General features: G+C 45.2%; 1 protein-coding gene across 1 annotated transcript; it reads left to right on the top strand.

Annotated features, from left to right (window-relative positions):
• Positions 1 to 201: 201 nt before the first annotated feature.
• On the top strand, positions 202 to 26,697 carry LOC139328781 (paxillin-like). Its single transcript, XM_070958791.1, has 11 exons — positions 202 to 430; positions 15,992 to 16,167; positions 16,252 to 16,337; positions 16,645 to 16,784; positions 16,973 to 17,168; positions 17,264 to 17,411; positions 23,223 to 23,381; positions 23,888 to 24,061; positions 25,457 to 25,538; positions 25,659 to 25,807; positions 25,900 to 26,697. Exons 1-11 carry the CDS (start codon positions 418 to 420, stop codon positions 26,164 to 26,166), a joined length of 1,590 nt encoding a protein of 529 aa, XP_070814892.1. The 5' UTR covers positions 202 to 417; the 3' UTR covers positions 26,167 to 26,697.
• The last annotated feature ends 1,033 nt before the right edge of the window (positions 26,698 to 27,730 follow it).

Below are 27,730 nucleotides of genomic sequence, written 5' to 3'. Positions count from 1 at the left end.
GGACAGTACAGTTTACCTGCACATTAATGCTGTACTACGGATGCTCACCTATAATCTTCTTTGTCTGTATCACCCCTGGCTGACATGCCCTGTACGCTCAGTCTCTCCAGTGGCGCTCTCTGTCGCTAGATGTCGCTGGTCCCTGTGCGGAGGGGCTGGTGGGCCGGCAGGGGGCTGGATGTGGACTGCTGGAGACTCCAGGGGGGCAGCGGGCTATGTGTGTGTGTATGTGTGTTTGTGAGTGTGTTCGTGGTTCGTCGGGCAGCAGGGGAACTTGAAAACTTCACTGCGCTCAGCGACGGAGATCCGCGATCGGAGATTCGGCGACTGGGAGCTGAATCGACTGCTTACAGTCCCGCTGTGATCGACTGAGGAGGACCGGTCCGGTTCTCAGCATTGGAACGATTTCCGGCCAACATGGATGATTTAGGTAAGTTCGCTCGCCGTGAACGCAACATTTCTACAGCGCGTGTGTGCCTGTGTATGTACTGTTAGCGCTAACACACGCGCTGCAGTCAGGGCTGACGTTAATGTGAGGGGCATAAAGACCAAACGAAGGTTTTCAGGAGGTTGTTGACCACAGTTGTCTGTCTGGGTCAGCGGGTTGTTCAGGTAAGGTTCAGGTTCAGCTGAGCACAGCGCGAAGGTACGTGCCCAGAAAGGCCCCGCGTGCTGACTCCAGGAATCACTGGCACGAGGCTCATTGCGATAATTAGCCTAATGAAGTGTGTCCCAGCTGGTTTTTGTAAAGTAAATATCGTCTTTGAGAGGACATAGAGCGCTGGTCGTGGTGTTTGTGGGCGAGTTACACCTCACAGTTCCTCCACATCACTTAACGAGGCACGATGGCTGCTGCAGCAGCGCTCCTGGAACTTTTTCATGCTCAAAACTGCCAGAAAAATCTATACATTCACCCACCAATCACCACTGTCATCTGACATTAGACAAGGTGATTGTCAGGATTACATAACTGACATAAACAACCATTATTGAGAGACTGATTCCACTCGTTGCATTATCATTTAAAGCCCATTGCAACTAATTTTCACATTGAATTCTGCCCTGATCTCAGCCAGTTGTCCCCACCAGGGCTGTATCTGCCCACATATACAGTTGCAGTTGAAACCAGAAGAGCTGTGCTGTTCTGCCTGTACAGATGAGCTTAACTCAGTGAATTATGGCACACTTGGTGACAGCAGAGTATGTAATGCCTGAGGGCAGCTTGCGGTGACAGGGAGGGCTTGTAGAACTCAGCACAGTGTTCTTGATGCACACAAGAACCCGGTTCTCCAGATCCCCCCTGTAAATGTTCCTTTGCTGTCATTGTAGTAGTATGCAGACCCTCTCCAGTGATGTGAAAGTGTGCAACATAATTCAAACCAGAGGGAAACCTCCGATTTAACACCACAATGCACTGGGGATCAGCGCTTTATGTATTCATTTCCACCCACTGACTGTGTTTACAAGGCTTTGAGTTTACCCTGGCAACTGTACGGTTAAGTTTAGCAGGACATTCGTGTAATGCATTGGAGGAGTCGGGTTCATTGGATGCTAAAAAAACAGCCCGAATGCATTCAGAAAGTCAAAGATGATAAATGTCTTGCAAAAGCTATCCAAGAACTATTACCCCCTGTTCTCTGTTAGCTGCAGGTGGACTGGCTGTCAGATAAGAGATCGGGCTCTGTTCTGCAGTATGTTAACATATCATTCTCATTCCAGGCAGGACAAGACTGCTCAGACTGGCTCCGTTTTCTTGCATATTGAACGTTATGTTAAAACGCTGTTGGGGTGTTGGGTGTTTCCGCACTCATAGCAATCATGTGCGCTCCACCACAGGACACCTGGATTTATCTCATTTGAGCCAGATCCCAGCTCTCTGTTTGACGTCTCGGTGGTGAGAGTGAGACTGTACCAAGAATATCGGTCATTCTATATCCAGTCAATATTTATGGATACCTTCTCAGCTTACATGGGTGAAGGGCTTTCCTTAAAGTAGCTGCTTAAAATAAGAGTGTTGCACAACCCAGAGTAATTACCATGTCACAGGGTTGTAAATTCTGTCATCGATTTAGCAGAGACCTGGAAAAATGTGGCACACAAACTTCAGAGAAATGTAGACTACAGATGCTCCCCTGTCCGTGTTGTATGCTCTGTCATTATGGATGGTGCTGGGATGGGAGGCGCAGAGGGACGTTTTATCGCCATGTGTTTGCAGAAATTGAAAGTGTTGAAGTTTTAAATTGGTTTAAATGTGAGGCAGTGCAGGGAGTTGTCCACCTCAGACCTCCGAGAGGACAGAGCAACCTACATGTATTTTTAGCAGAGGAGTCCTTCCTCTCAAGTGCAGAGCCACCAGCATTCAGAAACCTTCCACCAACCAGCAGTCACCTCTCCTTAGACCTTTCCCTTACTTTTATTGTTTGCTTTGAACAGTCCCTATTCCCATATTGCCCCGACCATGGTACATGAAAGCAGTGACTCTGACAGGAAGCTCTTTCTCCCCAGAAGGGTCTCTGCTGTGATCCGCACATGTGCACACACTCAATTTGCTCTATCCTCATGCTTCCATGCTGCCACCGGCCGTGGCGGCAGACTAGCGCTGCTCGCAGGCAGGGCGTCGGGGTGGATCAGGCCCACATGCAGGGATTGGGCCTCAGCCAAAATCTCTCCTCCTTAAACACTGCACTGCTCCACCCTCTCTCTCCCCACTCCCCACCATTCCTGTGGTGAACCACGTAAGAAGCTGCAGGCTGCAATCTATTGACAGTTTAAAGCTGGCTGAGTTTGCAGGAGAGCAGATTAGCCTTTAGGAAGACTTGGGTGAAGGCAGACTGTGATGCTTGATAGCTGGCAATCATCAGGTTTTTAACTCCAGTCAGTGTTGGAAGTTGGAAACAGAAGCTTTCCTTTACTATGCTAGACATGGATTTCTATCATCGTCCATTGTATTTATGCAGTCTTTGCAGTTTTCGATGCTGTGGCGTGTTCTGAGGCAAACTTGCATTGACCTCCCCTCCTCAGCTATCAGCGCTGCCAAGCATTGCTCCTTGCTTCACTGCTCTGGGCCTGCACCAACAAGACATGAATGTCAAATAGCCTCCAAAGTTACTTCCTCTCTCTGACTTTGAGCCGCAGTATCTTTCAGTCTTTCCTTTCCGTGTCTGCAAATACAGTAACTGATTTGTTTTACTCTCGCCTTGGTGGCATCATTTGAAGTGAAGTGATTCCCCAGAGCCTTGTCGGCACAGGAGCCGCCGTGTTGGAAATGTCAATCATGGAGTGGGCGTGGACGAAGGAGTTCTTTACTAACTGCAAATGAGATCTGATGTAGCCCAGATACCCAACCAAGTCTAAATTTAGGTTGGTTCATTGTTTTTATACCAAAAGAAACATCAGACAGCTCACATGTGGACATTTGACATGTCCTCTCTTCCTCATACTCTGCATTAGACTGTAACACAGATATCACTTATTCTCAGTGGAACCACTCAGTGGTATTTTTTTTCTTCTCGATCAGGGAAGCAGTCCGTGTGATAATCTGATTTCCGCTTTGCTTCCAAACAGTACTGCTTTGTCAGTCACTACTGTTTTCAACAATAGTCCACCTTCTCCTTCATTTGAATTGTGATGCAGTGATGGATCCACTCTACAGTGCAGACATTGTAAAAACCAGTCAGTTAGTTCAAGTCTGTTTGGAATCAATGAAGTAATTTTGTAAAATGCATAACCCATGTTAAGAAGTCACAAACATGTGTTTTAGGGGAAATCAATATCAAGAAAAATTGCCTATATGCCTTTTCCACTTTATTAATATGAACCAATTTTCACCATGATCTTTCATAGAAGGGAGGTAGGTAAGAAGACTGTTACCACTCGTGTGTGTGTGTGTGTGTGTGTGTGTGTGTGTGTGTGTGTGTGTGTGTGCATGTTAAATATGCAGCTAAAGCCAGTAGCTTGTTAGCTTAGCTTAACATAAAGACTGGAAACAAGGGGATGTGACCAGCCGGGCTGAGTCCAAAAGTAACACATCTGCCTACCAGCAGTTAACATGTTATTTAACTCAAACAAAAAACAAACTGTTAAAGTGACAATTATCTGTCTACAGGGTGTTTATATACCTGACTGTCCCTTCGCAAGATAGCCAGTAGTGACTCAACCACAACCGGCACAACTCCCCCCCCCAATAAACCACAACAAGTTGTTTTCACACTGGTTTCTGTACCGATGAAACAATCAAGATACCAACAAGAACTTGTTAATGAGTCACCTTTAGAGGTGCTTGTGGGCAGATTGTGTTACCCTTTGACAGGCAAGCTATTTCACTCTGTTTCTAGTCTTTATGATAAGCTACGCAAGCTAGCTACTGGCTCCAGCTACATATTTATCATACAGGCATGAGCAAAGCCAAGCAAGTGAATGAAGTGTATTTACCAAAATGTTCAACTATTCCTTTAAAGGGTATCTAGACTTGGGCTTGAGGTCTACACATTACGTTACTACACATTTTAACTGAAAGGCTGAGCTACAGACTAGGGGTGTACATTTTTAAAACACAAACCATTCACTAGACAGGGCGGCCTTAACAAAAGATGCTAATGAGTCACATTATGGGAAGCATGGGATCAAATGTTTCTGGTGCTTGATGTATAATAAGGAATAAGTGTGTTGCATTTGAACTGGGAAGTCAGAGTTTCAACTGGATGCTCCCTGAAGGTGAATTTCCATCTCAGAAAGTTGGAAAAACCTCACAAACTGACCTGTAAATCCAAGATGGCTGCTCTGTGCACTGTTTACAGAATGACCTGTCAAAACGTTTTTTACAGAAACACAAGCTCGCCTTCTTCTTCTAGGATGTTTTTAAGGGTGACCTCATATTTGTTCTGTAGTTTCAGACAGAGCTAGCATAGCAAAGGTTTTGGAGGCGTCCATCTTAGTTTTCTGATTTGTTGAACTGGAGCGGCCGGCTCGGTTGTGACGTCATTCCCGGCTACAACTTCTGAGGTTGATGGAATGCACCAGAAAATTCAGCATATCTCTGCGTCAGTTTATGACAGTTCTTTTTTTTAAAATCTGTCTCTTCAAGTCCCCAAACTTGATGGAAATGTAACACTGAATCACTGGAATATTCTTTTAAGTCTGAACGTGGAAACTCCCATTTTCAAAAATCCCCCTCCAGTTAACTTCCTGTTCACTCGAGCTCAAAAACCTGGCAAGTTGTTGCTACAGATTACATCTGCAGTTACCCTGAGCTTAATGCAACACACGGGGCAAGCCTACACTAGATGCTAAGTCTCTTGTGTGTGACGCATACATATAAATCACACACAGGATCAGTGTAGCGTCTGGAGGCTTGAGAGAATCCCCTCCATCTCCTCCAGCGTTTGTCCATCTGTTTGACTTTAAGATGAAGGTGCTGCAGGGCTTTCAAACATATGGTGTATGCACACAAACAAAACACACACAAACACAGACACACAAAACACTCACACAGGCTCCCGATCACAGACTGCTGGTGTGGACAGACAGCTCTGAAGGGGAAGCTGACTAAGCAGCGACAGCTCCACACTCAGCCAACCGTCATGTCGTCTCTCGTGGGCCCAGCGCACCATAACAACAGCCTGCGGGGTCCAAATCTGAAGTGCTGCTGCTTTCGGAGCCTCGGTTTATGTGGAAACAGACCATCAACTGTTTGAAGAAATTGGTGCTGGTCTGCGTGCCCTGTAAGATTTCAATGCCACAGACAAATGGGAGAAATTCAAATATCTATTATTATCAGTGACAGCAGAGATTGTCATGTTTGTGGCTCCTCTGCTGAATTCATTCTTCTCGCGGCGCGAACAGCCAAACACACCTCAGCCGGGGGGAATTTGCGTTTCCATTCAGGCCTGAAAGCTCCACATTTTTGCTTCTTTTGGGCTGGCTGGACCGTCAGCAGTCTCTGTGACTTCAAACTGTATCTCAGGCTCATCTTCGTCATTGTCATTAGACCCGTGTGTTTTCAGAAAGCAGTGTTTTTGTTCATTGCCTACGCATTCATCAAACAAATCAAGGGGGAAGGGAGTTATTTCCACCAAATGTCATGACCCGAGAGATTTAAATATGTCGGACTTCAACATATTGTCCTGGTAGAAAAAGGGTAATTACTGTATAACGGACACCCTGCCCTTCAGGCCAAAAAATAGATTGAAAGTCATCGCAGTTCAAGCAACATCAGGCTGTGGTTAGCATCTGTGTATCTTTAACTATAGACCAGTACGCTGGATGTGCCCGTCATGTTCCTCTGCCCTGCTTTTTGTCAGCTGAGCTCTTTTATTGGGCAGCCTCTCGTCCTGCGAGACACATGTGTCATGACAGGAAGTGCCCTTCGTGACCTCTCTGTTCGAGTGGCAGTCAGGAGGACTTTCTGCTGCTAACCAACAGAAGAGTCCACTGTAGGTCGCAGGCATCATGTTAGTCACACAGACTTGTGGACATGTCTCATTCTGTCCTATTTTTGGCGACTTCCTTCATGTGAGTAAAAGGAACTGGTTTGCTTTTGGTCTTGTTAAATTGGGACTTTTCTTTCTTGTTTTTTTGCTGCGTTCATTTGGTTTCCAGAGAGCCAGAACACCTCATTAGCTTGATGTAGCATGTTGTCACTGCAGAAATGGAGCACAATGCGGAGGAGATACGGCGCAGTTGTAACACATTTTGTGTCATGTACAGGGTGTATCCAGTATGCGTATGTGCCTAAAGCTGTTATCCCCGCCCTGCTGTGTTCTGATGAATCGAGCTCCCTCCTGACTTTGTGCGATTCTCATCCCGGCGCTCAGTCTGACAGTGACTGACAGCTCGGATGATGCGATGCTGCTGATTCTCTGATACAAGCCGTAATAAGAAAACAGCTGGTCCGACAGTTTTACATAGAAGATAAAGATGCTACCGTCATTTTAGAATGTGGTTGGTAGCACAGACAGGATTCAGCCACAGTGTTTGAAAAGGAAATGGCTGTTAAAATAGTGGCTCTCCGCTCAGTTCAGTGAATGCATATTTGTCATATGAAATGGAGCTCTTATAGTGTCAGATGGCCTTTCAAATACACCTGCATGGTTCTCCTCTAATTGGCTCCTAAATGTCATTTTTCAAAGAGGTTGTGGGGTTGATGTGGCTGCAGGCTTAGATAACATGCGCTGTTTTATTAGGGAAGGGGTTTGTGCCCAGCAGGTTTCCTCTGGCTGTGGCGCAGGTTTAAATAGTCACTAACACACTGCTGCCACTGCCCTATTTGGGATATAAAGCCACCACAATGAAGGCCTTTGATGCACTGGGAAGTCAGAGGGGGTGGAGAACAAGTGAGTGTGCGCATGTGAGCAAAAGTGAGCGTGTGTGTGTTTCTGATTGCTCGTGCTTCAGTTGGATTTACAATCAGCATCTGGCTTGTTAAAGAGGATCATTCAAGAAGCCCGATCTGGACCCCACTCGTGTTAATGGCAGCATCAGTGATGCTTAGGTCAGGATTACTACTCCACAGGTCTATAGGGGTGTGGGCTTAACAAGAGTTTACACTCACGCACACGCACACGCACACGCACACACACACAGGGGTTCTGGTGTGCTCACCGAGCTGACTGTTTTCCACTGGAATGATTTGGCCTGCTTTGCCGACCTCACAAGCCCTCCTCTCCATCCTCTTCCCTCTGTCCTTGTCCTGCCGGAGGGGGACAAAGAGCAGCTTGTTTCTGGTGCTGTGACCTACTTCAACTCAGAAAAGACAGAACCAGACAGAACTGATTAGGGGAATGGGGAAAATGTCCATCCATCCATCTAGCTGTTTTCTGCCACTTTTCCAGGCCTGGGTTATGATCGTAGCAAGCTAAGCAAAGTATCTCAACAACTGAGCATCATTCTTGACTTTGGAAAATGTAGTTTGAATAAAAGTCTTGGCTCGTGATTTCTAGACAGAAGGCCTCCGTTGGTGTAAACGATATGTCATCACACCAGTAGGTGAAATTGTCTCTCAGTAGGTGGAGGGGCAGGACAAATAATAAGGATTTCCTGTCAGGCAAATGTGCAGATGAATGGAAAAATGGCTTCAAAGTACCAACAGTTCGGTGGATAGTTTTACGTCCGCTTCTGTCTTCCTTTTGGCTCTGCAGTGTGTACGATATTTTCAGTCAAAGGCAGAGTACCAAAACGCATTTTGCTTTTTTTTTTTGGCAGTTCAGAAAAGCGCTGCAAAATGAGCAATTGTTCATAGTGTCTTTAATAAATGCACCCTCAGTACTGCTGAAAATATTCTTCATATGCTTTCACCACTGTTGGGAGCACACAGATGCTCAAAATAACCACAGGGCCAACATGTAAACCACAGGAAAGCTTTTGCACCCACAAACTGCCTCTGTGTTCCTCTCTAAGCCTTTCACTGTGGGGAGTAACAAAAGGGAGGTAGGTGGGAGGCAGCACGAGGAGAGAGCGTTTCATCTTTTGACTCTCGTCTCACTCTTATCTCACAGTCCTTATACGTACAGGCTGATACATTATTCATGCCTTCAAAAATCCTTTAATTAATGATTTTACTCAAATGTGAGTTCACCCCGGTCGTTATTTATCATCCCCGTGGGCACATGGTTTGCTGCGAGGATTGAAAAACAGTATAAACACGACTCAGCCATAACAGAACGATAAAAGCCAGTTAAAGAAGAAAAATGCATGTTAATAATGCAAGTACTTCAGTGTGATCATGAGCTTATTTCTCTCTCACGCCGCAGTACAAGGTGCTGTTTGAGGAATCTTATTGGAGTTTATTGATGAAGCCTCGAGGAGGGGTCTGAAGCTTCTCCTGACAGCTCGTAGGCTGCAGCTTTTTTATACATATTTGTTGAAGTCAAACACAAAATAAGGAAGCGGCATCATCCGGCTGATAGGGTGTTACTTTCTCAGACATGAGGTGTCAGGACTGTGGCCATTTCTGCCGTCAGCTGTCACTTGTGTGAAGGCTTAGTTTCATTAAGTGCCACGTCGTCGGTTTATGTGAAAAGAACTGGTGAATCCAATCTTCTACGTCTGTCAGTATGAAAGTGGCTGTTCTGTGAAAAGCATTGATGTTCCCCTGTAATTTAAAAAAAAAAAAATTTTTGGAAATAAGCTTATTCATTGCCTTGCTTTGAGTTAGATAAGATCACTACCTCGCTCATGTCTATGCGTCAGGAGGTGGTTAGCGTAGCTTAGCATAAGACTTAACCCTCGGGGGGACACAGCTAGCCTGACTCCAATGTTCAAAATGAAGACTATCAACTCATTTCAAGCTCACTAATAACACATTTTGTCATCTTTGTTTAATTTGCACGCCAACAGAAGTGTGGAAAGTTGTGGAGATGCTGGAAGGCCTATTTTTTAACTTTGGATAGAGCCATACCAGCTTTCCCCCTGCTTCCAGTCGGTATGCTAAGCCAGGCTAGCCTCCGTCAGCTAGCCTCCGTCAGCTAGCCTCTGTCAGCTAGCCTCTGTCAGCTAGCCTCTGTCAGCTAGCTCCCACTCAACACAGACATCATCTTTCTGCAAGCTCTTCCTTTGAATGGTTTTTTGCCCACTTCAGGACAGTAGAACAAGCTGTCAACACAACACTGACATGTATCACCTCTTAAACTGATATGGGGGCCTTTGCTAACATACAGTGGTTTATTTATACATCAGCAGATAGACGGAGCAGCAATCATTTGGAGTCCTGTTTCTGGCCACCAGGCGAATCTAAGTCCAGTATGCGCTCTGTTGTAGCTCTCGTTTTGTTCTCTACCAGCTCCTCAGAGATGTTCTGATTTAACACAGCTTTTCAGCTGCCAAAGGCTGCAATCGTGCCTTTGTCAGAATCTAGCCTGTGTGATACAGACAGGAAACATGGCGAGTTAGAGAGTTAGAGGCTGGAATCAAACTGGGAAGGATGAGCTCATATATGGAGTACATGGTAACCACCAGGAGGGCCCCTGCTTTTTGAAGCCCATGTTTTTTGTTGCAGCATCTGTCGTAAGCTGGAAATTTGTGTCAGCCTGCTCTCTGTGCACATGTCTTCTTAGGCTACACACACAGCCGTGTCATTTTTCCTCATTTGGAAATTGTCACGCTGTACTCTAACTCAAACTAATGTGACCATATTCATAACACCACCAGCAGTGTCTTTCATCAGGAATCACCCTCTGTTTAACACCGGATTCGATCAGTTTGCATTACGCTGACTTTTTCTTGGCCTGAGTGAGGTATTAAGTTTTGGATTGCGTGTGTCTAAACAGACTTGCTGTAATTGCATTGAATAGTTTAGGGTGGAGTGCAAGCTGCTGCGTAAGCAGCCGTGGTGGTGCCATTTACATTTAATAGCATTTGTAGCTCTTCATTGATCTTAACATAAGGAAACTCCAGTCAGGCTCTTCTTCATCCTGTGCAGAAGTGTATGAGACAGTATTGTAAATGCAATGTAATACTTTGTATAAGCTGGTTGGGTGGTCTGTAATGTCCTACTGTTGCTTTGACCAGCACAGCCATCCATCAACTACTGTACTCTCACAGGTCAGGGTCGATGGGGGGGAAGGTATTTATAGTGGGCCTAGATGCCTCAGTCTGTCTCTGGTATGTGTAGACAGGCAAGCTGAGAGGCACCTGTGTGCAGTGTTGTTTTATGTTACACCTGTGTGTGTGTGTGTGTGTGTGTGTGTGTGTGTGTGTGTGTGTGTGTGTGTGTGTGTGTGTGTGTGTGTGTGTGTGTGTGTGGTGTGATTGAATTTTGTGTGCCCGCTGAAGCGCTCCAAATGAGCACAGGCACAGGCCTTCTGCTGTCTAACAGGAGCCCAGAGGGGAGGAAAGTGTAAGTGCATTTGGACCCATCTTGTCCTGATTTTTTTTTCCCCTTCTTCCTTCTGGTGGGAGCAGCGAGAGGGACTCGTCATCGCTGTGATGGTCTGTCAGCTCGTGTCACGTTGAAAGGCCATCTCTCTCCCTAACAACAGAACATGAAAGGCTGTCGCTTCATGTCGACACACACTCGCGGACCAGCAACTGGAGGAGATTGTTTTTACATTCGTTCCTCGAATGTAAAATCCAGACACTCGAAAATAACTACGTGCAAAATGTCTGAACAGCTGATGTTTTGTTTTCTTTCATCTGTCCCATCTTGCCTTTAGTTCCTCCTTCGCTGTCTTATCTCCTCCAGCCGGTGTGCACCTCGCATTTCCCTCCAGCTCCCACTCTTTCTCTCATATTTTGAAGACGAGCTGTGGCATGTTAGGAATTCATATCAGCCAGCGTGCACCTTGCAATGCATCAGATACAGAGGGAAGAAGGTAAAGGAGTGAGGGTAGGGAGACGCAGAAAGGAGGTCAGGGAACAGGTAAACCTGCTGCACAGACAGAATCTTGCAGCCGATATTCACCCTGTTAGTTTCTCTTTGGTGTCAGCTCATATCTCAGTAAATGCCTCGGCATTTATGAACCCTCACAGATAAAGCCTGCTCTGTGTACCAGCCCTGAGAAAAGAGAAGCTAGGTGTGTGCTGGGCTCTCACCCGTGACTCAACATCACCCCCTGCAGTTTGTTAAAGGCTCTGATTCATTGCATTACATTTGGTGGGACCTATTCCTTTGAAATGAACCACTCGCAGCATGTGTTGACTGGCAGACAGCAGTGATTCACTCTATGCAGTGGTCAGCACTGATAAGACCTCCGGCTGTGTGTGCAGTGTCAAGCAGGCAGGATGTCCTGTCAGGAATAATGGAGGACGCTCCGGACTTCCATTGATCAGACCTCACAGAATGAAAGTAGAGCTCCGGGATTGTTTTGTCTCAATTATATTTCTGTTTTATATCTAAATTTTGTCTACAAAATGTCTCAATTTAAATGCAGATCCAACATCCGTCTCTTCCCTTTGCTCTGCACATACTTGACTCTTCAAATGGTTTCCTTTCCATACTCTCATTTTCCTGCGTCCCCCTCCCTTCATTTCTAATTTTCCTGTCTTTTTCATCCCTTCCTCTGCCACCCCAATCTTCCCAGTCCCCTGTTTTATCTCTCTCCCTCTCTCCTTCCTGTAATGAGACCCATGCGGAGCAGCGTTTGTGTAATTAAAATGCACACCATTCATCTGGGAGGAAGGGAGGCTCCTTAATCTGCGTCAACCCACATTCTAGCCTCTGAGGATTTGCCTGCCGCACCACACACACGCACACACACACGCACTCACACACACACACATCCCAGTTTCACTTGCTATCTCTCTCGACACTCCCACCGCCATTCCTCATTGTTTGAGCCCAGCTGTGCCCTGCGTCGTCACATTTGGTGTTGTGGACATGGACGCACACAGAATGCTGGTGTTTTTTATAGTTCATTAGCTGTAAATAAAGAGCCCGCACTGTTTTTAATTGATGTAGACAGTTTGTTCAATCTGGATGTAGCCTATTTTAGGTAGGGAGGAGCTGATCCGTCACCCTCCCACAGCTGCCTGCTTCTCAGGAACTTGGATCTCTGAAGGTTTTGCATAGCTTTGTTCCAATAATACATCAAACAGAAGTTTTATCCCATTTGAGCATTATTCAAGGGATTCCCATCCTGCATGCATTACCCAAAATGTACACCAAAAGATGCTCACAAAGAATTATTCTGAAGGCTCATTTTTAAGATTGAGCACTTGGATGTGTCATGTGAGTTCCTCATTTTATTGTAGTTCCATTTTTGGTCACTGGGGAACTGGCCTGTGCTCTGCACTCCAGTCTGTATGTCACGGTATGTTCCCTTGGCAGAGGAGGCTGACACACCTCTGTGTGTTTGTGTAGTGTGTGGATGGGTCAGAGCATGCCTAGCTCACAGTTTTCACTGAACAAAGGTAACCCTCAAGCTGCTAGTTTCTCTATTTTATGTTTTGCCCATGTCCTCTAATTACAGGAATGTATTCCAACCACTTTGGTGACAAAAGTCAGCTGCTGATTTTCAATTAACTTGCCTCATTTTGATGCAAAACGTTGTAGACGTTGAGGTCAGTGTGCAGATCTCCCACAAGCCATTGCCTAACAGAATATGTGTTTCATACAGCTTGGAGATTAGTGCTTTAGCGTAACTCTGTTTTGCAGCAGCAGATTCTTCATAACCAGGGTTAAAGCCAGTTCAGCTGCAGAGCTAAGTTGATTAACATCTCTTGTGTAAACCATCTGGACTAACATCTGTCGACGTGAGGTCTCCACCAGCTGCAGTGAAACTTTGCTCTGACATCAGCAGCAGATATGTACTGGGCCTCCTGATGTGCCTACGTTTTATTTATGCCGTATCTCAGGGATGTGTCTGATGAAATCTGAATTCTGTTTCCACGTCATCCTAGATGAATGTCTGCACTTGTTTTTGCCTGATCCAATTTTTTTTGTAGTTTGTACCTCCTAATATGTAAATTTGTAGTTTAAAAAGTAATAAAAGCGCATCTATATCACCTTTTCCATTTCTTTCTATGTCAGGGGTAGTATCATTGCCATCGTAGGGGAGATGTTGCAAAGACGAAGAAGCCACAACCCTACGCTTTAAACACAGGAAGACCTCTCACAATAACCTCACACTCGGGTTGACTTCCCCATTTCCTGGGCCTGAAGCTGAGCCTAGATACTGCAGTATTGAGGGCATCTGTCTGCTGGTTGGTGATGATAGCTTTGCACTGTACTACATTAAATACTGACAGTTGTCTCTTTACTTCTACGGGTGTGTTTTTGCCACTACCAAGCTCAGAGCTGGCTGCAGTAGTGTAAACAGTGCGCTGCGCTGTGTCCATAATGAAGCTCTGTGGAATGCGCTCGGGCTTCTGTGTCCAGACCGGAGTCTCTGCTGTGAAACCTAGTCAACTGGCATGTTAACCATGCTAATCATGCTAATGCTAAGGTTCGGCCAAGTGGATCTGGAATTGATCTGGCTCTGCTTCTGCTGTGTCTCCTCTCAGTCTGGGAAACGCTGCGGTCCAAGTTTTGCGTGCTACACCTCATGAACTCTAGTTGTGTTTAGAACCTTGACTTTGCAAAAGGATCACAATTTGGTAACTTGATCCTTATTGGACTTTTGGACTAAATTTAATGTAACACAACCTCAAACGTGTGGTAAAAGAGTGTGTGAGTCATGGGTACCCTCAGCAGAGTGTGTGTGTGCTGACAGTGTGAAGGAGGGGCTGATAATACCTTTATATACCTTTGTGATACCACTCCCTTTCTTGGACAAGCCTCCGTTGATAAGAGCTCTCCTTTCTCTCAACTTTCCTCATTTCACACCGGCGTGCACTCCCTCATCTGCTCTGACGTGCTCAGCCTGCCAAAGTTTTGACTGTTTTCAGTGGGTCGTCATTTGTGTGAGTAGTATCTTTTACGTGGGCTTTCAGGCAGCTAGGTTGGAGCTGGCATAGCGATTGGTGGGGTGGGGGGGTTGCGGGGAACCTGACCCGCTGCCATGAATTTTAACCCCTCCTTCTCTGCTCTGCCTGGACCCTCTCCTCTGCTCTCAGTTGCACCCCCCTCCTCCTCCTCCTTGTCTCTTGCTCTCTTACGCTGATGGTAGAGTTAAGAAAGGCAGTTCCTGCCTGGCAGACAGTCTGTTTGGGTTGCCCTCTTCCTCCTCCACTTCTCCTTTCTCTGTATTATCTCCTCTTCACTCCCCTGGGTCATCTTGTCTTTTTCTAAGGTACGCCTATTCTCGAGCTATAGTTTAGCTATAGTTTTCTGTTTGTTGCCCCACTGCTTCATTTTAGGATAGAGCTTTGCAGCACTTGTTTTTGGTACATCTTCTCCACTCTGGCGATATTAAAGGATTACCTGCAGAATACTGAATTTGGAATTTGAAGGTTTGAATATTTTTCAGCAAGCTTTTCGGCGATGTACGTCATTGTACTTGCGCTGTACATTTGCTGTCTCTAACGATGGTTTGTTTGGTTTTGCTTTTTTTGGTTTTATCTAGTATTGTACATTTGTTTGTGAACTGCATGTTGACACCATCATTGTCCTTAACGGCCTCTAAAATATTGGTATAATGGATCATATGTGATTACGCATAAACATTAATTTTGTACTAATGGATTAGACCTCTCTTGTTAGAGCAAGTTTACTAAATTGAGGGTTTTATTTTTTAGGACTTGCGAAATTCTGTGAGAGAAATTAAACACTGCTGCGGTGAGTGAGCGCGCTAAAATAAGCCCAAGTATTCAGTAATACAGTCTGCACTCTTCATTAAATCCCCTATAATGTTATGTGTCCCTCTACCTACTGGTTAGGCCACCTAAATTAGTAGTTGTTTCCTTGGCCTGTGTTCCTCCCAAGATACTAAATAACCCCTTCATGCAGGGATGGTGGCTGTTGGTGTGAAGGTGGTAAATATGAGCATGTATGACCTGCTCACACACTTGACAGTGACTCTCAGATTTAAGACATGTCAAGACTCCTGGCAGACGAGGGTCAATGAGTAACCAAAGGAGTGGCTGTGACAGTCTACATGATTCAACTTTTACAACTTCACCGCCCCTGATGTCATGTGCATGTCTGTTGACCCATTGCAAAAGACACTGTAATTATTTGATCATCTGTATACAAACGTAACTTGCGGTGCTAAATACTAGATGTGCTGTAGAGGATGCTAACGCAGGAAAGGGTGGATTTTGAACTATTGCAGTGCTGATTAATATGATGTAGTAAATTTCACTGAGAAACCAGTGATTGACACCAGACAAGAGTGTCTGTTTCAGGCTAATGCAAAGAGTTAGATACCTGAAATATGAACTTACTTCATCCCATTGAAAATGTGTAACTGTAATACTGCCGTTAAGCACTCTGTTTATTGATTTACAACATTGTCCACAATGGCCCAATACAATGACAGATATTGAACCATCTCATTAGAAATGGTATAGCAAAATCTGTAGTATATAGACAGTTTATACTGTTCTTTCACCCAACCCTGTCTGAGAACATAATGAGCTTCAGACCTGTGATAATAGTCTTTGTTTTGTTTGTCCATAGATGCTTTGTTGGCGGACCTTGAGTCCACAACATCCCACATTTCCAAGCGTCCGCTCTTCCTGTCTGACGAGACCGCCTACTCCTTCCCTGTTGGGGGTCAGACCCAGCAAGACACCTGCTCTCCACCCCAAGTCCCACCCACTCCCTCTGAGCAAAACGGACTAGATGAAACAGAGGTAAATGCACAGATGCGTGTTAAAATGTATGGACTTGGTAAAGTCTTCTGAATACGTTACACTGACTACACCTCCTGTCCTCAGTCTTTCAGCTCGGCTCAGAGAAGTCCCTGGTCTAGAGACAGCAGCAGTCCAACCCAACCCATTGGTGAAGAGGACCACGTATATAGGTAGGAACTATAGATGACTAACCTCTGCCATATTATGATAACATAGTGAGGACATTACAAGTGGGAGCATAATGTTTCTATTGACACACACACACACACACACACACACACACACACACACACACACACACACACACACACACACACACACACACACACACACAATACATTATTCTAGAAATCTTTTTGATTTTGACTTTTGACTCATCAGTGAGCAACAAACACAGTCCAGATGATCCCTTAGCAACATTACTAGTCCACAGCTCTGTTGATGGTAAATATTGGTTCTTCTTTCTTCTCTGGGCAGTTTCCCTAATAAGCAGAAGAGTAGTGAGTCATCAGCTGTTGCCATGAACTCATCCTTGGGCAGCAACCTGTCTGAGCTGGACCGCCTGCTGCTTGAGCTCAACGCTGTTCAGCAAAGCACCCCTGCCTTCCCAACAGAAGGTACGCACAGAGATTACAATTTAAAACATGCTTATATTTCCCTGAAGGAGCCTAGATGTCAACTTAGCAGCTTTGATTTTGTAGCATTGGCCATTCTCTCAGTTGTGTTTTGGTGTTTACAATCCAATAAACTATGCACTTTGGATGCATGAAGGAAATTCATTGAGCATTTTTTTGGTCTGTAATAGAAGAGGCAGCTCCACCACTGCCTGCCAGCAGCGTCATCCACCATATCCAGGAGAATGGAGTCTCAACTGCAGGCAAGGCTGCGCCACCTGTACTGGAGAAGCCAAAACGAGGTGTGGCAGCTCGAGGAATAGAGGATGTACGACCAAGTGTAGAGAGCCTTCTGGACGAGCTGGAAAGCTCCGTGCCCTCACCCATGTAAGCAGCAAATAATGTTTAAATTAGTGGTCAAGAATTAACATTTAACACAAAAAGCCCATAAATGTCAACGTTTGTGTTCTCGTCTTCCTTAGTCCCACACCGTTGGCTGTGTCAGACGAACAGACGGACGGACAAGAGGAAACAGCAGCACAGCAACAAGCCAGAATGTCAGCCTCCTCTGCCACACGAGAGCTGGATGAGCTGATGGCCTCCCTGTCTGACTTCAAAGTCCAAAGCAACGTGAGTGGGGTTCACAAGTGGGTAGATGTTTGGTCAGAAAAGTTTGCAGACTTCATGAAGGATGTTTATATTTGACATTGTGCTTCTGCTTAGACTGTGCTGCAGATATTTAGAGGTTTGGATGACTGTTAAGTTAACTGTAGAAAGGCATTGCATCAGACTCATTTTATTCAGTGTCTCTTCCATATTTATGGTTTTGTAATACCAAATGGCTTTCTCCTGCTGGCAGTGTTGCACAACAGAAATGGTAAAGCTTATTCTGCTTGGATATTCTCCTCTTCTACAGTCTCCATAGAGTTCCACTTACAACCGTAAACCTTTGCAATCTTGAAATGACATGTTGATGTTATTCAACACAGCTGAAGAAAGAACTGTTTTAACTTTTAACTTGCCAGTTGGCATTTAGATTTTTTTGTGCTTTATTTGTATGACTCCACAATTTTGTCACAAGCTTGTCACAGACATAATGCAATCCAATGCCATTTCCCATCAAAGCCCATTAACATAGTATAGCAATGAAGGTTACCTTTGTGAAAAGTACAATATTCAATTTAGTTGACACTTTGTCAAATAAGTGTTAATTCTCGTAATTTTTTAGATTTAAAGCATCTATCCACCCCCTGCATGTCTGACTGCACTGCATCTGGCAACAGTTAAACCGGAACAAAGGTTATTTTATTTGTTTTAATTTTAGTTTTCTCGTTTTTTTAGGAGCATGTATTTTAAGTTGAGTGAACTCCGCTCCTGCTTGACTTTGTGTGTGAGACAGCTTTCAGTTCATTTCCTTCATTCTCAATGTGTTTTTCCTGGTCTCTTTCTCTTTTCTCTACCACTGTGTATGTCTTGTCTTTGTTTGGACATTGCGATCTTTACATTATTCCACCCACTTCAGTCTGGCTCTCAGTTGTCTGTGAATCAGGAGGCAGTAGACCCTTCGTTGATTGCCGTTTCACCAGTTGTACAAGCAGTGACCACCCCATCGATAAACACTAATATTGGTTCAGTGGATACTCTTCTACCTTCTAGTCACACCACTCCCTCGTGTACCCCTCTTCCATTGGAACTCCATATAGATGAAGACAGTTGTTCAGCCCCCACATCTTTGGCTTGTTCCATTGTCGTGGAAGAGTCCAAGACCCTTAAGTACTCCCAGATTCAACAGATAGATAATGGTGTCACTGTCACCTCCTCTGAGATCACTCATGTGGAGAGCCTCAGTATCTCTAGTACCTCAAAGCCTCCTAGCCAAAATGAAGTTGACAGCTCTACACATACAGCAGTCACTAAACTCTCTGTTGCTAAAGTCTCAAATCCACCTGGAAAGAGTTCAAGTCCAGTTACTGTTGGCAGAAGTTCTAGTCCAGTACCCACTGCCAGGAGCTTCAGTCCAGTAGTTGTTTCCAAGAGCCCTAGTGCTGTCAATGCATCTGTAAGCCCTAGTCCCATTCTTAGAGCCAAGAGTCCTGGTCCACCTGATCTAAAATACTCACATCTAAGTCTGTTTTATAAGAGTCCGAGCCCAGTCCCTAAAAGCAACAGTCCAGTTCCTATAAGTCCTGGTCCAGAGGTGAAAACTGCTAGTCCACTCACAGTTCCCAGGCTTTCAAGTCCAGTTCTAAAAAGTGCAAGTCCAGTGACAGTCCCTTTTATCTCTGTTCCAGCAACCGTCCCAAAGAGTGCTAGTCCAGAAACAGTTGCCAAGAGTGCTAGTCCAGTGTCAATTCCAAGACTTTCAAGTCCAGTCCCAAAAATTTCAAGTCCCATGGCAGTACGTAGCATCTTTAGTTCAGCAAGCGTACCCAAGAGTTCTAGTCCTGAAACTTTGCCAAAGAAAACTGACCCAGCCATACTCCCAACGCTTTCAAGTCCAGTAACGGTTCCAAAGAGCGAAACTGCAGTTCCTAAGAGTCCTGCTTCAGTCACCAGAAAAACTTACACAGTTCAAGGGACCAGCAGTCCCAGCGCGTCACCAGTTCAACTTGCTGTTGCACCATCAATTAGCTTCTCTTCCCCTCCTTCAGATAAGCAGGGAGGTGAAATACTGGATTTAACATGGCCATGTCGGGAGCCTTTATTGGATGATGCTCTAGACAAACTCTTGTCCCCCGACCCCACCCAACCGAGTGAGAACCAGCCACATGCTTCTGTTATGCCTGGAGATGAAGACAGGTCTTGGGAGGAAGAGGACGGAATCGACCCAGATCTCAGCCGAGAGGGAACCCTGACACCCATGACTGAGTCCAGCTGGATGGATGAGTGTTTTACCCCCTCCACCTGCCCTGGGACACCAGATGCAACGCTGGACCTGCCCACACAGCAGCCCTCTGCTGTTGAGCGACTATCTGCTTCTGGCCAAGTAGGACGCTCAACTTGACTCTCCCAAAATAAGCTGCTGGCATAAAGCTAGAGAGGACTGTGTACCCCATGCGGCCTTTCTATTTTTTGGCCACATGACCTAAGATATTAATTATCTCTGACAATAATGGTACAACAGCTGTGTCAGAAAATTGTTCAAACAGAGTGAATCTCTAGTTGCTGAAATAAGCTTGTTTTGGGAGAGGGGCTCCTACAGATATGCAAGGAGCTGTGCAAAAGTACAAAAAGTGTCTTGATGAAGAGACATTCCTCCCTCTGTGTGGTGTGATGCATGTGGTGTCATTGCATAGCAATTGCAAAATGGCTTGAAGGAGAAATCTCCCTGTAGGGACTATTTGTGGCTGATGTTGAAAGCTTTGCTGAAAGGATGTTTCCGCACGCTCCTACTTGCCTTAGTCGACGTTGCTGTGTTAGTCATGGGGCCTGGCCTGTCATGTTTACCCAGCGATTGGATGATGCAAAAAATGTGTTGTGATGGTATCAACACAAAAACACTATGGTGGATATTTTTCTTTTTTGCTGCTGCATACACACACCAAGAACGTGCACATGTAATTAAAAGACATGCAAGAACTTTGCTTCTTTTGGCCTTGCTTTGGCATGTGCAGACTTATGTGTAAGCATTTTTTGACAGACCTGTGTTGTCTTGACTTCAGCTGTCCAGCATGCTATGCTACAGATACCTGAGTAATGTTAAGTTGCCATGACATGGAAGGCTGCACTTAGCTTCTGCAGGTAAATTTGATTGGTGTGCCTGACAAAACCTCCAGAACATTTTAGGTACAGTATATTCTGCAGTGGAGCCAGAGGTTGAGCATTTCTGCCTCTTGAATGAGACATCCTGTGCTGGGCCTGGCCTGCTTGTGTTTGTAACCCTACATGGACTTTCTGGTGAATGGCACAACCCCAGCTTCCCACACCTCCTTGTATCATCTGCTCTCCAGCTCAAGTCAGTTATCCGCCGTACCAAAGAGACCCCCAATGTGCATCCGATGTACAGGGAGGGAATGTTGCGACGGAAAATGGGACCGATCATTGTGAATAAGAGCAACTCGCAAGACCGACTCATTGAGGAGCTGCAGGGGAAACTAGGAATTGGGCGAGCGGAGCGGAGCATCCGGCGTAAACAACAGCCAGATGATTGGCTGACAGAGGGAGTCATCGTTATGTCCAACCCACAGCGAACACGGGAAGAAGGGGCCCATCCATCTGTGGATAAGGTAGACATTAGAGGGCCGTGGGAGGAGTCAGTGCTATTCTGGGACGACATTAAACTGACAGTCAGAAACTATACGTCCCTCTGAAGGTTTATCTTATGTTTGTTTGGCCTATGATCAAGAAATTAACTGGCAAATATTAAATATATATCATGTGTCATTGCATTGCCATAAAAGTTGTATTCGTCTTTGGCAGTCACTTCAAACATTTTAGTTTGTGGTGCCCGTTTCGCGTTTATTACTATTTTTTTTTCTTCATTCTCACCCCTGTTTTTGTATGTTATGTTTGCTCTCCTCTCTTTGCTGTTTCCTTTCTCTTTCTTTCTCCCAGATTGTCCTCCCACCAGAATCTCCTGCCCCACAGAGAAAAATCCTCCCCCCTCCGCAATCTCCCCCAGCACCCAAAAAGCCACCCCCAGTCAAGCAGACTCCTCCACCACTACCTCCTCCCCCTCCAACCCCTCCCCCTCCTCGGGAACCCACCCCGCCACCCCCGAAGGAGCCAACTCCTCCCCCCAAGGAACCTACCCCTCCCCCTAAGGAGCCCACGCCTCCCCCTGTCCAACCCCCTCCATCACCTAGCCCTCCTCCCAAGCCCATCACGCCACCTCCGCCTCCCAAGGTCTTTATATCAGTGGGGTGTCAGACCGAGTGCGACCCCATCTTCCCACCAGTGCAGGCATGAATCACCTTTCTTCACCTCTCCTTCTCTATGACCTCATACTCTCCTTCCACTTTCTATTGGTCTCTTTCTTTTACACTTTGAGTTGTGTTACTTGAGCATATTTGTTGGTCATCTGGTTCCAATCCAAGCAGCTGCACCTCTGTCTTTCTGGGAGCTATTTTGCAGTTTGTCTGGTTGCTGACTCTGTTTTAGACCGCTGGTGTCCATTCATGCCAAGTTGCAGCAGGTAGCCTCTTTAAAGCTTTGTCTGAGATCCAGTCAGTCCAAGTTATGAGTGGTGCTGACATTCAGACTGGAGAGACTGAGCCCCTTTTCTAAATCTGACATCTGACGGCGCCATGGGCTGTGTGTTCAGAGTGGAGTGGAGAGTTTAAGAGCTTAGAGGCAAGAGGAGCGTAACCCCCCATGTTCCCGGTACACTAACAGTCCTGCCATGTGCAGGAATGGGAGACTCGCAGTGCAACTGAAACCTAATCTGCCACATGACAGCACAGTTACCACCACAGTTATAGCATCCCCCACAGGACGTCCATCAACAGGTCCCACTAGGTTAGATACCATCAAGTTGCTGAATGTCATGTACCATCACCTCTTTTAGAATCCACAGTTTCCTTATTGACGTAGATTTCTTGAAGACTTGTAGAGTAGGAGATGGATAAGACAGCTGGAGTACAATCATTCAGATCAAACCAGTGGCTATTTTATTTGGTTAAGGATAGGCTGGGTCATTTTGTGTGTGTGTAAAGAGTGTGTGTGTGTGTGTGTGTGTGTGTGTGTGTGTGTGTGTGTGTGTGTGTGTGTGTGTGTGTGTGTGTGTGTGTGTGTGAGTGAGAGAGAGAGAGAGAGAGAGAGAGAGAGAGAGAGAGAGAGAGAGAGAGAGAGAGAGAGAGAGAGAGAGAGAGAGAGAGAGAGAGAGAGAGAGAGAGAGAGAATACATGGAGCACAGATGCTATTTTCTCTCTCAGAAGAATGTAAGAGTCATGAAGCTCCAATAACCTCATCATCTGAGAAGGTCTGTGTTTGCTTACATTACAGTAGCCAGACACATCTCAACACACGTACACACTCATACACACACCTTTTATATTAGAGCGTTGTCATTAAAGCCTGCAGATGTGGATTAGGGTTGATGAGAACATATTTTGTCCTGTTCAATGTGGCTTGTCTTGGTATTTTTCCTGCATCTCGTCTCTGTCTACCTGACAGAGGAGACAGCTGAGCAGGTTGTCCGCTTGCTATGCTATTCAGGGGGAGACTAATGTTATATGACATGGAGGTAAGTCCAAAAAATGTTGAGAGCGTATGCCAAAAACAGAAACACTGATTTAGTAAAGAAGAACAGGGGTCATTATATCCACACAAACAATGACATTACAAACTATGACTACAGAACTAATCATGGTTCTGATTGAACACTGACTAAATGCCATTAGCTTAACTGCAACGCTATTTATCATAAGGTTTTTTTTTTTGTCAACCCGTCATACATCTGAATGGCATTGTGAAGTCACTTTGGTCTTCCATCTCTGTCAGATCCAGTCCCAGGGAAAGACTTCTCCCACCGGTCCCCCCAAACCAGCCAACAAGCTGGACAACATGCTGGGAAGCCTGCAGTCTGACCTCAACAGACTCGGAGTCCAGACGGTGGCTAAAGGTGTCTGTGGAGCCTGCAAGAAACCCATTGTTGGGCAGGTGATGATAACGCTGAATAATACGCATACAAGTCAGTACACATACACAAGACTTCAGCTGGGGCACATACAGAATTTACATTTGTGCACACATGATGATTAAGTGTGACATGAGTATTTGCTCAAGTTGGAGGGGTTGTTGGTTCCACATACCTCAGACTGTGCGGATTGCTTAAAGTCTGAGTCAGTCAATCTGTCAGTAATTCAGCTTTTATTTAATTGGCAACAGTAAGTTGAGAAATACAAATCTTGAAGCTTTTATTCTGTCTTTTGTTGCAGTTACAGTTCACTCATACATATTCTTTTCTGTGATTCACGATCCAACAGAAATGGGCTGGAGTTTTTTTGAATACATAAACATAAATGTTTAAAAATTCATTGCTGTATCTGCAGTTTGCAGTATTCCCTTTGCTTCTTGCATGCAAAGCTGCAGTGATTGTCTCTGCTGAGCCAGTCCTTTCCCTTAGAAGCTCATTTAAATTTAATGCACTGTCTTCCCCACACCAGGTGGTGACTGCCATGGGCAGAACGTGGCACCCAGAGCACTTTGTGTGCACTCACTGCCAGGAGGAGATCGGCTCCAGGAACTTCTTTGAGCGAGAGGGGCAACCTTACTGTGAGAAGGACTACCACAACCTGTTCTCACCACGATGCCACTACTGTAATGGACCTATACTGGATGTGCGTAATGCATACATTAACACACACACACACACACACAAGCATGTTTACCACGGAAGGGTGGATAATGATATTTATTTATTCATAACTTAATGGATTAATGCCTTACTGGAAAAATCACTACATGTCGGAAACTGCCTTTACACTATGTGTCAAGCAGTCATTGACAGTTGATTAGATGGACACGCGCATGAACATACGTACGCGCGTGCGTACGTACACACACACACACACACACACACACACATGCACACGCACACAGATTCCTAGAGGCATTAGAAGTGAGGGGACTTCTAGTTGCCTTGTGCATGCAGACTAACTCATATGTCCATCTCATTGCAGGCTACTCTCCTCTCATTTAACAGCCCTCAGCCTTATCCTCATTGTGACACACTCTCATGTGGGGGTTTTCAGCCTTTAGACACACACACACACACACACACACACACACACACACAGACATACAGTGGCAGAGGTTCTGCAAGGGAAGTAGTCAGCGGACATTAAAGGGCCAGCATGAGTCACCAAGGCTTCCTAGTTCACTACTTCTTTCTTGTCTGTCTGACCTTCTGCTGGTTTACAGTCATACTTTGGTTTTGGGGGTTTGACCAGGGCTAGTTGTGGGATTGTTTCCTCTTTGACTTTCTAAATAAAGAAAATGCTTATAGATATTTAGTCCTACGCTGTATATATCAGACATCAGAGTTGATTGTGAAGTGAGCAGTTGTTTTATAATTTTGCACCTGATTTTCTGATTTACTTTGTTGATGCTTAGTTACATGCAGTATTTTTGTCCTGTTGTTATATTTTTTATTTTGTTGCTTTGTATCCATTTATACGGTTGATAAATGTTTAAGACCCCCCCAAAAAACAAAAAACAAAAAAAACCCCATAACAATAACCCAGCCCTTTTTCAACACTGCACCCCCTGGTGGCCAAGCCAACAATCACATGAGCTCTCAAACATGATGGGGTTTGTAACAAAGGTTTACACTGATTAATTCTTGCCCTGCAGCAGGGACTTAGCAGGTGTGGATGTTTTGAAATAATACCCGACATGGACAGTCAAATCATTTCAGTTTTATTTATTTTGCCCAGATTCACACTCTGCCTCACAGGGCTTTAGATTCTGTACAGGATATAACACCCTGGATGAGTGTCCTTCCTGCTATCACGCCTGGAAAACATGAGCTAACAGTCAGAGCATTCCAACACCTCCCACACTGACTCTGTGGACTTTGCCTGCCCTCTCCTGGCCTCTGTTACTTTCTCCCATAATGACAGACATGCATGATTGTACCGTGTGTTGACTTTATTTCAGAGGAATCCCATTTTTCCCGACGGTTTAAGGGTCACACTGAACGACTGACCTTTTGTTTCTCCTTTGTTTCACAGAAAGTCGTGACTGCTTTGGACAAGACTTGGCATCCAGAGCACTTCTTCTGTGCCCAGTGTGGAGCCTTTTTTGGACCAGAAGGTACCAAGTGCTCATCAGTTAATAACAACAACACCTGGCTTGTTCAGAAAAAAAGAGCAATGTTGAATTTTCATTCCCAAAAGAAGTATACAGTGACTGTGTGTTTGTGCTGCCCTCTAGGTTTCCATGAGAAGGATGGAAAGGCGTTCTGCAGAAAGGACTATTTTGACATGTTTGCCCCCAAATGTGGTGGCTGTGCCCGCGCCATCCTGGAGAACTACATCTCCGCTCTCAACTCACTCTGGCACCCCGAGTGCTTCGTCTGCAGGGTGAGTCACTGGACTCTGTCTGTCGTGAATGTGGACATTTTCTGTCAAACTGTCAAATCCTAAATCCTCCCTCTTCTCCTCGGACTTTGCAGGAGTGCTTCACGCCATTCATAAACGGCAGCTTCTTTGACCACGACGGCCAGCCGTACTGCGAGTCGCACTACCACGAGCGGCGCGGCTCGCTGTGCTCTGGCTGCCAGAAGCCCATCACCGGCCGCTGCATCACGGCCATGGGCAAGAAGTTCCACCCGGAGCACTTTGTGTGCGCTTTCTGCCTCAAGCAGCTGAACAAAGGCACCTTCAAGGAGCAGAATGACAAGCCCTACTGCCAAGGATGCTTTATTAAACTCTTCAGTTAGACTGCGCATTTGTGTATAAATGTGTGCGTGCACACGTCCACGTGTTCATTCACATGTCTGGATGTACGTGTGGATGTGTGTGCACTCACGTGTCTTTCATGTATGAGTCAGTGAAGTGTTTTTTTGAGACTGAGGGCGTTGATGCGCTGGTGGATCACATCATTAAGGGTGAGAAATGTCTCTGACGATGATTGACCCTTGACACTGAAGGGACTTCCTGGCTGTCCAACCTCTCAGGCTTGGCATTTCACACTTTTGCTAAAGACATTTTTAACAGAGCCCAAAGAGATTTTCATTTGGAGTTTTCTTCCTGTGTGTAGCAAAGAAAATCTGTTCATTTCTCCTTGTGTGTGTCTGGTGTGTACATATATAAGCATATGAGGGTTAATTAAGAGCCCTGGTTTGTAAATGATTTTATTCCCCCACTGCAGGGCAAGACCTTGCACCATATGGTGGTTTTATGCAGATATGAGACAGCTGCTTGATTGCATGGACCACAGAGAGTTGACTTAAGCAGTTTAAAAAAAGAAATCGACTTAAGAGTCTTGTTTGGCCAATGAGTGTTGGAATAATCGATGAAAAAGATGTTATTTTTCTAGCTTTGGAAACTATTGAGGTGCCATTTAATATAACCATGAAGTCACTCCATATGTACATGCACACAGACACACACTGAACTCTTCCTTCCTCCTCCTCCTCCTCCTCACTTCTTTAAAGTACCAGTTCAAACTCTTTGCACACACTAACCACAGATCTCTTGATGAGACCGTCTTAAGGTGCATTTTACAGGTGTTGGCAAGATATTAGCTAGTCCTTATTTTTCTACTCTTTTACTATGAAAATGAGCCCAGATGTTTTCTCAGTTTCAGCATACATTGCATTCACATTCGTGCTCTTGTAACTTCAATCAAGCATTAGAAAGTAACCTTTTTTCCCCTGTAGCAACTTGGAACTCCGTTTTTGCTTTCCCGCCGCAACGTGTGTGTTTCGTCATTTACGGCAATGGTGTTCAAATAAAATGAAACGGTTGCAACTCAAGATGACAAACAGTGGGTCAATAAGAATAATGTATGTGCTGTGGTTATTAATGTTGAACTTGTGGTGCAATTTCAAATGAGCCAAAACAAAGGTGATTGTCTTTACTCCCGTTTAACCGTGGAGGTTCTACTGCTGTACGTACCCACGCAGAACACATTCAAAAGAACTCGGTTCACAATAAATAACGCCTCAGCTCAGCATCTTCCCCATGTTTTCCCCTTGCTTCTGTTGTGGCTTTATCACGATATTAAAATGTATTAATATGCCTGTTTCAAGATTTAAGATATGGTTGGATTAGAAGCATGCTTTTTTTTTATTTGGAGTTCTTTGTCAGCACTAGCTGCCAATTGCTGTTACAATCAGAATTAAATTTCTATACCTGTAATACGCTCGACTTTGTGACAGAACTGTGTTTTGTCGCTGTTTTAGTGAAAATATATATATATATTTTTGAGCTGTTTGGGCTCACACTGATATGCAAAGAGCTGGCTCTATCGGCATGTAGGCTAACAGTAGGTTCCCCTGT

Source organism: Chaetodon trifascialis, chromosome 3 (assembly GCF_039877785.1).
Source record: "Chaetodon trifascialis isolate fChaTrf1 chromosome 3, fChaTrf1.hap1, whole genome shotgun sequence".
NCBI classification, from domain to species: Eukaryota; Metazoa; Chordata; class Actinopteri; order Chaetodontiformes; family Chaetodontidae; genus Chaetodon; species Chaetodon trifascialis.
The sequence above is the reverse complement of the archived record's forward strand: the minus strand, read 5'-3'. Positions and strand labels throughout refer to the sequence as shown.

Bases quoted from the DNA above. Each gene is read 5' to 3' on its own strand.
- LOC139328781 (XM_070958791.1), top strand. The intron at 16,338-16,644 runs GTAGGAACTATA...TTCTCTGGGCAG, and splicing joins GAAGAGGACCACGTATATAG to TTTCCCTAATAAGCAGAAGA. The intron at 24,062-25,456 runs GTGCGTAATGCA...TTTGTTTCACAG, and splicing joins GTAATGGACCTATACTGGAT to AAAGTCGTGACTGCTTTGGA.